Raw genomic sequence first — 12,010 nt, 5'->3', positions numbered from 1 at the left:
CGTCAACAGTGCATATTATTCTCCTTGAAGTGCGACGGAAGGCTGACTCACTCATTGCTCCTTTCCCTTATCGATTTATATTGCTTTCATTACCTATCTGCAGGATTTGTTGCTGTACCTAAACAGCGCGGTTATTTCACTGAAGAGCGATGGCATGCACAGTGGCGGGTGGAAGAACGGATCTTCGGTGGTTGGTGTCGACACGCCGCACCAGTAAAAACGAGACAGTCATCCACATGTGTAAATGTCCTGATTACCAATCAGGGTCCAAGGAATATTCTCTAGAGCTGTCTGTTCAGCTAAAAAAAGCTATTGGCAAGTGCCACCTTGCACCTTACGCACACAGCGACTGCTGAGGAAACGATCACCCATTCCGTTCAGCGACTGCTAATGGCAACAAACAACAGAATTTTGTGACGTTTCAATCGGAACTCCAAATTTTCCAAACACTAGACTCATAATTATCTTGGGTTATGCACTGTCTGAAAACTCACGAGCTCATGTATGAAGTGGCAAACAACAAGAATCTCGTGATCCAAACTGAACAGTTTCAGTCGAGGTTCGTGGGCAAATTTTGGAATCATCCGAAACACCTTTGTGTTTCTCCCAAATTTTTTAGACGCCGTGAAAGATAATCCTTCAGCCTCCCGCGCCTTGCTTCTTTCTCATTGACAGGATTGAACGAATTGTATTCAAAAGGAATTCTGCGCTACGTTCCGAGGTTGCACTCCAGTCCCGAATATTCTACTTTCGTCCAGTCCGGCTACAGGTCACCCACACCAGTGGGCCTTGACCACTGTAGATGCCTACGGTCTGAGTAGACTCTATAGGTAATTCCAACTCTTATCCCGAGCTTCCCGTTTATTCGAACTAATGTTTTGGTTCGTCAACGTCGAGGGCATCGGAAAGCTTCGCATAAATTATAACTGCGCGTAATTCGAAGAAACCTTCACTCCCAACTTTAAGTACGATTTCTCGAGGGTCTGCTGAAGTAAGACTTCCACGGCCGAGTTGGTTCATGATCCTTGAAACAAGTACACGCTTGATGGACGGAGGCAAAGACAGAAGAGGACAGTAAGAACGGGACAAACGGCAACTTCCAGCTTTAATGACGGCGCATTAAGCCAGGCTTGCTTCTATAACAGCCGCAATTAAACTTTTAAGTTGCGCCCTTTTAATGTTAGTGCCCTGTTCTGCCTGTGTCTTCGTCTGTTTAGCGCACACTTATTTCAAATGTCGAAGGTCCGCTTGCTTTCTCGTGCAGTTTGTTGACCGAGGGAAGGGATTTAATTACGAACGCTCTGGTTCTGCTTCAGCCAGCGCTCCTCGCGCGGACAGGCTCTGAACAATAACTCCCGTCACCGGCGCCGTCTTACTGATGTGGACGCGGTTGTTCTCGTGTTTTGCCACAAGTTGAGCAGCTATGATAATATCGCTCTCTTGCAAAACAAGAAAAACAAAAAAGACGCAGACACTTTGAATAGAAATGAAATTGGGACCCCTTTAACTAAAAATCTGCCAAAAGATCGAAAATGAGGCGGTACGTTGTATTAGACTAACGTCTGTCTTCGCCTGCGTTTCTCGGAGGCGAAAGCTGCCGACATCGACTGTGTTACGCGCACCAAACTGCCCGTGGTATAACGAACGAGGAATCGCGTTAAGTGGCGTATTGATTCATGCTGTCGGCACTCTTGTCCTTTGTCTCCCGGTCCGTCGCACATCTGGAAGAGGTAGAGGCTTATATGATGTTAAAAAAAAGCACCGACTCTTGGGCATGGTGAGTTAGGCTATTAAAGATACAGCGCTAAATTAAACTTAAATTCTTCATAATGTTCCGCAAGGCGTAAGTCCAACTGCTCGTTTTCAGTGCTTAGGAAATCATTACTGGCGTATTCAGGCATCAAACCCCCGGAGAGAACCTAGGAATATTGCCATCACGAACCTACAGGCTGCGGTAGTTAGCTCAAGTAAAGAATCTTTAACTCTGCGAGAAAAACCAAAGCATAGAGGCTGTGTTTTATCGTTGACAGTAACATAGTCGCGATGAAATAAGATTAGCACAATGACGTCACCGCAGCGACGAGAATCGCATCGTGCGGCTGGCGCAGCGCCGTGCTTTGCGAACACGCCTGGCGCTTCTGTTACCGGCGTGTTCGTAACCGCAGCGCCGATCGTTGCCATCTGCCGCCTCTGTGGCATGTCACTAGCGATAATCTTTTTTACTGGCGACTGTACTTTAAGAACTATACGCTACGCAGCTACAGTGCCAGTGACGCCCTAAATGCTGGTTCTCCTGGTTGTAGTGGCACCAAAAGAAACCAAGCCCTCCGCACAGCCTCCCAATCCCGTGGATCACACGTCACTTCCTCAAGGTGAAACCGAAGCACCAACGGCCACAGCCGCGGATGAGCACCAACTCGCGGCAGAAGACAATGCTCGCCACGGGGCCAGAGTTGCACCTAACCCCGGAAACAATAACGAGCATAACAACGGGGCAAATGACAGGCGTCAGGCTTCGGGCGGCGAGAAACAGCGGACAACCGACGACGACAAGCGCGCCGTCGAAGGTGACGACGACGGCGCGAACGAGGACACTAAGACTACAAAACGTGGCGGAAAGAAAGACGGCCCAAGACGACGGTCAAAGCAAGGCGCGAAGGATGACCCAAAAGGCGGCGGCAAGGAGCCCGCCACACGCTCGGCGATCAAGAGGAGGTCCAAAAGGGCGGGCAACCAACACAACGTCGGCAGTCCCGACAAAACAGCAGCGCCTGCGCAGGCCGACGAATGCCTAAGCGCGACAGCTGCCCTGAGTCCCGAAGGGGCTCCGAACGACGAAACGCCGTTAGGTGCCGAAGCAGCGGCGAGCCCCGAGGCGATCTTGAGTCCGGAGGCCTACTTGTCGGCGCTGGTTGTTCCGGGAGGCAGCAGCCGGCCGCTCGAAGACAGCGGTGCATTCGAGTCGCGCCGGCGCGGCAGGAAAGGATCGGGCAAGAGGGAACACAAGAGCCACAGGAAGGATCGCAGGTTGGACGCGGAAAAACGTGCCGCTGAGGAGAGCGCCGATGCCGCCAAAAGTCCCGGCGCTGTCAGCCCCTCCGTCGGCGAAGCCCGCCCGACGGACGCTGGGGGCAAGCCCGACACTGGCGCGCAGGCGACCTTGAAGACCTCGCCGCACGGGCATGCTGGCCTCGCCAGCCCCGACTTAGTCGGCTCTCCCAGCTGCGTGAAGAGTCCCCCCAGCGATACCCAGCCAGAGGTGGCCTCCGATGGCACGCAAGACCCGTCCTCCGTCACGTCCCCGACTGGACCGGCCCCCGGAGACCAGCAGAACAAGGCGTCGTCGGAGAAGGCGCCCAGCGTCGCGGAAAAGCGCACGCTGGTCATCCACGAGAGTCCGTCCCATCTGGCGGCGGCCAAGGAGGTAAGACAGGCAGGCTGACCCAGCCAGGGGGTCACTTGTAGGCAAGCATTAGCAGCGGTCCCAGCTAGACAAGCGAGACAGCCTTTAACGCAACGTACCGCGTAGTTAGTTGGAAACAAACTGCACCACGTCTCAGTCGGACGCGTCTCAAATTGCGTGCATGTCGACTTGCTTCGACCTCTTGAGGAAGGCAGGCAGTAGAAGAGCTATCGTACACAAGGTGTTTTACTTGAGGCGAGGATTTACTTGAAGCAAGACAAGGATGGGTGATGCTAACTACGTGTTATTCGCAACACCTAGTTATTTTTTATTTCGTTCATTGGTTGATTAGCTAAGTTTAATTTTGCATATTCGCTTTAGGCCAAACCCTGTAAAGTTGCGGAGGCGGTTCAGGAGCAGCCGATTCATTTTAGAGCGCTAGCTGTTAGGCGCTCATCCCTGGCTCTCTCGCCGCCGTCGCCGTCGGCGTAACCGGTGGGTGTGCTAGCATCCACTGGTTACGCCGGTCAACCTGGGTCGCATAAGCCTACGGGTGGCTCTGTCTGGAACAGCCGTCTGCCAGCGCAGGGGTGCATCACGTGACCGCTATCACGTGACCACTACTACACCAGTGGTCACGTGACCAAAGGTCCAAACTAAACTCCTAAACCGCTATCGCTGAATCTCCCTTACGCAGTCGTAACCGTCCTGCGAGGTTTTTATTCTGACAACATACCACCTGCGTTGTCCTCTTTCTCAGTATTAAAAATGCCCGCCGAGCGCGAAAAAATAAGGCAAAACTTCAATCTTTTGTTCTGCCGCACTGTGGCGCTGTCAACCGTGTTATTTGTCAACCGTGTTTTTTTAAACGAAATGGCGAATTGTGTTAACTACTTACAGCAGAGTAAACAAAAATAAAGGAAAAAAAGCTGAGCATAGTGGCAACAACCACCGCCCGTTTCAAAGGGGATGCTCCTACCTTCCATCCATCCATTCCATCCATGAATAGGGTGCCTCAATGCCAGCGCAGCCGGGGTGGAGACAACTTCAGCGGCGCGGCCATATTAAATCACACGGGATCAGCGGCGCTAGCGTTTGTAACGGCGCCGTTCATGCTCTCGGCGCGCTTCTAGTCCTTTAACTTGAACGGCCTTTTGCAGCGAGAGCTACACTGGGCTACCAGTCGAGCATTTCGCGGTACATGGGTGAGGCCAGTTGTGATTCAATATGGCGGCGTCGTTTAAGTTGTCTCCACCCCGGCGCTGGCATTGAGGCACCCTATGTTATGAACGAAAGAGGCTTGCGCGTGACCTTGTCGAAAGGAGCGGCCACAGTGTCAGCATCGGCCTGAAAAGTACACCAGCGCCTTCTTCTGAAACATGAAAAGTTGCGTTGCTTCTTCAATGGTACCTCGAAGATCCACGACAACAGTAGCAAGCAGATACTTTTATTTCATGTGTTCCCATAATTTCTATAACTTAAAGTGGAGCTAGCATTGGTGAACAAGTTCCGCATGATAACCCATTACAAGTAACTAAGCGCAAGGTGTAGAACATTCGACTTCCGTTCCGCGGAGAAATATAACTCTAGATGACATCACCCGACAGTGAAAAACGCGAACATTGTTTAAGTGAACAAAGCATCATCAGCGCTATAACAACAAAGTGCAGCACGGCAACAGAACTATCATCACTGCGACAAAGGCATGTTAATAAACCATGCGCGGCATGTGTAACGTCAAAAACAGTCCTAAAGAAGCACGAGAAAGATCCGCGTGAATCATTGCTATGGAGAAAGGAAAGCGAACGAAGACGAATACGCTGCAAAACGTAACGTGGACTTGAACTTACTGCAAGCTGCCGCAAAGACACGCCCTTATTACACTTGCGAATTGCTTGTCTCTGCCCGACGTTAGTTACGACCTCAGGCAGTTAATGATTCGGCGAAAGAACGAAAACTCGAATACTTTCGTTCGGCAGCGAATTTCGCGTAGTTTTCTGCTATGGTCACTATTTGTGACACGAAAATAGGCGGCTTTAAGAAAACATAGCGGTTGACTGCATGTCATGCAATGCTCAACTATTTGATTTAGCAGTGAACATCTATATCTTTTGTACGGCGCGCAGCAAGCGTGTCCCATTTCAGCACATTCTTTAGGACAGTGAAACCAGCGTTAATGTGACCGGAGTTTGTTACGAATCGTTCTGCATTATTTTGGATGGCTTTCATCTTATTAGGGAGGGTTACAGACTCGGAGTCCCAGACTGCAGCTTCGTATTCTGAAATGAGGCGCACGTTAGAAAAGTATACCTCTTTGGCCTCTCGCGATACTTTTCTAAAATTTCTCCGAATAAAATTAATTACGTGGCCAACGTTTACTCTTACGTGGTTTGCATATATATTTCAGGTTACGTTTAACAAAAGTGTAACTTCCAGGTATTCTGCTTCTTCAGTTATATATATCTGCTGTCTATCCAAAAAGTAGTTTCTGTGTAAGCCCCCGGGGCCTTCAGCTGCGGTGCAGTGCGGACGTGCATCGCATGCAACACGTCGCCCAGTTGCAGAGACTACAGCAGACTCCGTCTGGCAGGGAGCTTCTGCAGAAGTTGGGATGCAACGAACAAATACAAGAAATCCAGCGAACCGCGACTATCCCGGACGGCATACGGGGCACAATTAGAGTGACCCCCATCCCCAAGAACATGGGCCCCAACCTACACGAAGAACGCAGAAAGGCGAGAGCCGAGTACATCCAAAAATCACTAGCCCGCCAGACAACAACGGTGTATGTGGACGCAGCCACATACCCCAGAAGGACGGAACAAAACAACCCCAACGCGGTAGCGGCTGTGATAAACTCGGACATGCGGGAGATCATCAGCGCGTCGCTACGTGACTGCACGGTAGTCGAGGCTGAAGAAGTGGCCGTCGCTCTAGTGGCAGCGGAGGGCTACCGGACTAAGCGATCCTTAACAATACTAACCGACTCTCAAACGGCATGCCGAAACTTCATGTTAGGCAGAATAGGTCACAGAGCGCTCCGCATACTCCGCTCTGGGGACAGACCCAAACAAAGCACTGAAGAAGAACCAATAAAACATACAACAGTATGGACGCCGGGACACGCGGGAGTGGAAGGCAACCAAGCGGTCGACAGGGTAGCTTGAGGGTACACTTTTTACCGAGCTCCCCCCACAAGCGACCTCGAGGAAGCCGAACCTGTCCCTAGAGATTACTCGGCAATCTTAAACCACTACAAGGGCTGCAGGAAACGGTACCCCCCACCACATAAATCTCTCTCCAGGGAAGACGCCGTCGCCTGGAGGCTGCTACAGACGGGCTCATACCCGAATCTAAATACACTCAACAAGATACAACCCACGCAATACACAGACAAATGCCCATGGTGCCATGAAACACCCACACTCTATCACATAACGTGGGCCTGCCAGAAAATAGAGGTGGCACCAAAAATACCCAACCCGAGTGCGGAGCAATGGGAAGGAATGCTCTCCAGCGACCGTCAGGACGTCCAACTTGGGCTCATCCGGCGAGCACAGCTGGCAGCGGCATTCAGCGGAGCCCTGGACTAGGGGCAGACAACCATTGCTGAGGAGACGGAAGACGCCATCTGACTCCGCCAAATTGCTCACCTACTCTCTAGAGCTCAATAAACGTTTTCCTTCCTTCCTTCTGTGTAAGCCCGTTTTCTGCAGAAGCGTATGTTATAGCTCGTGGCAACATTAAAAGGCCAACTACTGAGGGGGTTTTATAATTCGTCGAGCTTAAAGGAAGCGAATTCAGTGTGAAACTTGCATGTAAAGCTTGCGAAGTCTTTTTGGGTTAGCGTTTCAAAAGGTTACGCAATGGCCTGTTAAAGCCGGGACGGCTTTCAGGCTCCTACCCAGAAAACAAAGCCGAGTTGTGGCCGGGAGATGACGTCATCTACGGCGGCGGAACATTTCCGACGCATAAACGGTTGCTTTGAAGCAAAGAAATCAACACCGCCAAAGGGAAACTCAGCGGAACGTTGTTGGGTGGCATACGACGGCGTATGTCAGGATGTGGGCGAAAGCAGCGGACATTTGAAATCTCACGGTTCGAGACGTCATCACCAATCATCTCCGCACTTCTCCGACGCTGTTTTGACACCGCGTAGCTTAAGTCGGCGATTACGTAGCCATCTTATATGCTAGCGCTAACAAATCTCGCATAGATGTGTATCCTTGAGCATCGTGGAATTCTCAATAGTTCATCATCATCAGCCTCACTACACCCACTGCAGGGCAAATGCCTCTCCCATTTCTCCCCAATTCGCGTCGTCCTATGCCAGCGGCACCCACCGTATGTCCTCAAACTTCTTAATCTCATCCGCCCACCTAACTTTCTGCCGCCTCCTGCTACACTTGCCTTCTCTTGGAATCCACCCCGTTACCCTTAAGGACCAGCGGTTATCTTGTCTTCGCATTACATGTCCTACACAATTAAGCCCATTTCTTCTTGATTTCCACTAGGATATCGTTAACTCGCGTCTGTTCCCTGACCCACCCTGCCCTCTTTCATGATGCCTTTCGTGATTGTCTCTTAACGTTACACCTATCATTTTCCTTTCCATAGCTCGTAGCCCTGTCCTCAATTTAAGTTGAACCCTGTGCGTTAGCGTCCACGTTCCTGCCCCATAGGTGAGTACCGGTACGATACAGCTGTTGTACGCTTTTCGCTTGAGGGATGCTGGTAAACTGCCATTCATGATCTAAGAGAACCTGTCAAATGCGCTCCACCTCATTCTTATTATTGTAGTTACTTCCCTCTCATGATCCGGATAAGCGCTCACCACCTGCCCCATGTAGACATATTCCCTTACCACCTGCAGCACCCGGGTAGCAACTGTAAGCTGCTGTTCCCTTCCGAGACTGTTGAACATTACTTGTGTTTTCTGCATAATAATTTCACACCCACCGTTCTACTCTGCCCATCTAAGTCATTGATCATGCTTTGCACTTCATCCCCTAGTGACTTAACAAGGCAGTGTCATTAACTCTTATCCCCAGATGTTCCCAAAACAAAGAGTTCAGCTTCCCTTTAATAATAATAATAATAATAATTGGTTTTTGGGGACAGGAAATGACGCAGTATCTGTCTCATATATTGTTGGATACCTGAACCGCGCCGTAGGTAAGGGATAAAGGAGGGAGTGAAAGAAGAAAGGAACAAAGAGGTGCCGTAGTGGAGGGCTCCGGAATAATTTCGAACACCTGGGGATCTTTAACGTGCATTGACATCGGATAGCACACGGGCGCCGTGCGATGTCAGTGCACGTTAACGCCATATGCCATTTTCGGCATCACGAAAGCATGCGGCTTAGGTCTCCGTCCAATGTTCTGTCGTCGTGATTGTTGTCGAAGCCTATATCATTATTAAGTATTAAGCATAAAAGTGGTCCGATTACGCACCACCTTGAGACATCTGATGACACGGAAGCTAATTCTGATTCTGATCCGTTTACTACTACTTTTGGTTCCGGTTTGTCGAATAATCCAGCCACCCAGAACACAATGTTCGAAGCCTAAGTAGTAGAGTTTAAAAAGGAGCAGGTAATGCGGAAACGTACCAGAAGCCTTTTGGTTGTCCAACACGATGCATTCGGTCTGTTTAACAGAATCAAATTAAGCAAAAGTGTCATGGAAAAAATCAGTTGGTCCTTGAAGCCATGCTGAACGCGAGTGAAGAATTTGTTTTCCGCTAAATTATGATAGACGTTACAATATATTATCCGTTCTAATGTCTTGCTGCTTACGCTTGCTTATGATAAGCGGGCCTTTAATTGAAACCCCGAAAAAGAGCATTTTTAAGAACCGAAAAACGTTAGCTGTTTTCCAGTCTAAGGTAGTTGCTTCGATGGTAGTGGCAGAGTACGATAGCAATAAATTTTGCAACAACAAGTTCACAAGATTTCAACACAAGACATGGAATGCCATTTGGGTCGATGGTACAATTTGGCTAACTCAGACAGCAATTTTTGTATCCCATCGTAATAAACGGTTATACCTGGAATATTCGGCGAATAATAGTTGCCTGGCTCAAAGAACCGAATCTTGGCGGGTGCACATAAAATTTACTTAGAAGAACTTGGCTTGGTTTTTTCACTTCATCAACAATGTAGCTAATTGTCCCCTACAGATAGGAGAGGATGGTACATTCGTGTTTGCCATTTTGAGTTCAAGCAAAATTCTTTGTTTTCACCATTGTGGTGCATAAGTTTGCAATAGACTCCTAAATATTCGACATCGCTTATTTTAATCTTACCGGTCAGAAATGCATTATCGACTAAAAGGAAATAACTACAAATTTCCACAGCTCCTTTGGGTAGCGCTTAATATTATTGCTTAGGGTAGAGTCAAATGTATCCTTGTCACGCTTTATTCTTTAATTGCAATCCTTATTTAATCTGCTTTGTTAAGTAATTCAACGTTCTTGCTTCTAGTACACCTCCTAAGGAGCCGGGACTGCGGTTTAGTAGACGTTTAATTTCCCCGGTGAACCACGGTTTGTTTCGCTTTTGGCTGCAAATGAAGATTTTAGACGGAACATGTTCCTCTATGGGTGCATAGAGGGCGTTCTTAAAAAGCTGTTTTGGGGCATCAACATTTGAAAATGTACTCGCAATCAAAAACTCCTCAAAGTAGCCCTCGAGACCTAGGCGTAGTTGGCTGTTTAGCAGAGGCACACCTTTCTAGGTGGAGTAGAAATGGTGCGTGGCTTCCTGAACGATATCCGGGCCAGATCAGCGCAATGGCCTCTAATGCCATGGAGAGCCAAGACAGCTTGCACCATGCTGCTGGAGTTTGCGCAAATTATATCTAGTCTAGAAGCTGTATCTTCGTACTGCCAGCTGATAAATCTGCTAACTGATACAGGTCGTTTGTGGCAACCATGCTGTTAAAAACCAGAGAGCAGAGCGGCAACTAGTAACGGGAAGATTGTTAACCCAACGCACGAGGCATGTTGAAATCGTCACAAAGCCAATGTCACAGCCCTCCATTACGCTTGAGAGCGATTGTTGCGGTCCCATGTTGCTGTCACCTGGACTTCCATACAACGATCCGAACGCGGCATGTTCACCATTGAGAAGCATAAGCTTGCGCTAGGCACTTTCATATACAACATAGCTTATTTTAATGTGAGCGCATGGGAGTGATTTATCGACTAAAAGAAAAACACCACCACCATGCTCATCCCGGTCTTTCCTATATCTCAAACCCAAATCAAAGGACTTCTGCATTATTAACGCTTTCATCTAGCCAAGATTCAGTACCAATTACAACTTTAGCTTCCACCAATAGAATAAGGCTAGTAAATGCAACAATTTTTTAAGCTTCGGCAGTTTATTAACAAAAAGTTCAGTTCACTATGACGATCTGTTTGGACGGATTTAGGATGGCAGCCTCTCGGGCGACTGTCCCCAGCTACTTACTCCCTTTGCGCTATCATATAGTCAGCTTTTCGATTTAACCACAGTGTAAAATAACTGCGTCATAAACGCAATCCGTCAAGCAAGAGTTTATCGTACGGTATCTTGCAGGAAGTGCTTTTTGCCTTCGCAAATTCAAAAACTTTATGCGAGTCTGACGTATTGTCAACGAAAAATCTCGCACAGCATATTTGGTAATTTCAGTGTATTCCCTGAAGCAAAATAGAATTTTGTCTTTAAAGTAGCAGAACTTCCCAACAACCGGACCGTTTTTATTGTCCTGTGAACAATCAATCCTATGCGCTCTTTCAATGTTGACTTTTTAAAAGTTATGGCCAAATTCTGCAAGCATAAAGAAATGGCCAAGTCCTTGGATCCATCCCACGTTTCGGTCTGATCATGACGCTGAAACCTAAGCAGTGACCTTGCGGTAGGGCATCCACCTCGTATTAAGGCTAAAGCCTTTAATGGATCATGCTCGCGTCCGTCCGTCCGTTACGCTTTTCAAATCGATAAGAAAAAGATCTTTGTGCAAGATGGGATTAGAACCACCACCTTCCGTTCAGCAGCCGAGGGCTAACGACTCCGCTACTTCCTGCCAACGCATATGTAATTCTCCTTGTCTGGGACGCTGGAGAGTGTATGCAGAAAGGCGTCGAATCAGACAGATGCCTTCCAAACACCCTCCAGTGTCTCCAGCATTTAAGATTCACAAACTATTGTGTACTTAGTGTACTTAACATCTTAACCACACATCAGTGACACAATCAGGAATACCGCGCTAAAGGCTTTCGCCTCAACGCACTTTAGGTCAACAAAGTGCCCCACTGAATTTTTTGAGGGCTGCTGTACTCTAAACACGAATACGCCTATATGGGAGTAAAAAAGGGAGTAAGCTGTTTTATAGCACACTCCCTTTTATAAAAGAGAGCGTTATAGAGGTCAGCTCACTCCCTTTTTACTCCTTTCTGCTTATAGTGTGGGTTAGATCCCAAGGGCCGTTGGATAGCCATCGGTTTTATAACAGCTACAAGATCTTCCCCGGCCTGGTGCTCGGCTCTTCTGGGGTTAAATACTTGGTAAAAGGGTATCTGACCCTTTTCCCAAGCAAGAAGATTATTGCGGCGTGATGCGTT

At 48.5% G+C, this 12,010-nt stretch overlaps 1 protein-coding gene across 1 annotated transcript in view; it reads left to right on the top strand.

Annotated features, from left to right (window-relative positions):
* The window catches only part of LOC144120281 (uncharacterized), a 44,661-nt gene that overhangs the window by 17,340 nt on the left and 15,311 nt on the right, over window positions 1–12,010 (top strand). The window contains exon 6 of the mRNA XM_077652678.1: window positions 2,304–3,424. Within this exon, the coding sequence (XP_077508804.1) occupies window positions 2,304–3,424 (1,121 nt within the window). The remainder of the gene's footprint in view (window positions 1–2,303; window positions 3,425–12,010) is intronic.

This window comes from Amblyomma americanum, chromosome 2, assembly GCF_052857255.1.
Source record: "Amblyomma americanum isolate KBUSLIRL-KWMA chromosome 2, ASM5285725v1, whole genome shotgun sequence".
NCBI classification, from domain to species: Eukaryota; Metazoa; Arthropoda; class Arachnida; order Ixodida; family Ixodidae; genus Amblyomma; species Amblyomma americanum.
This window is presented reverse-complemented; position numbering and strand designations above follow the sequence as displayed.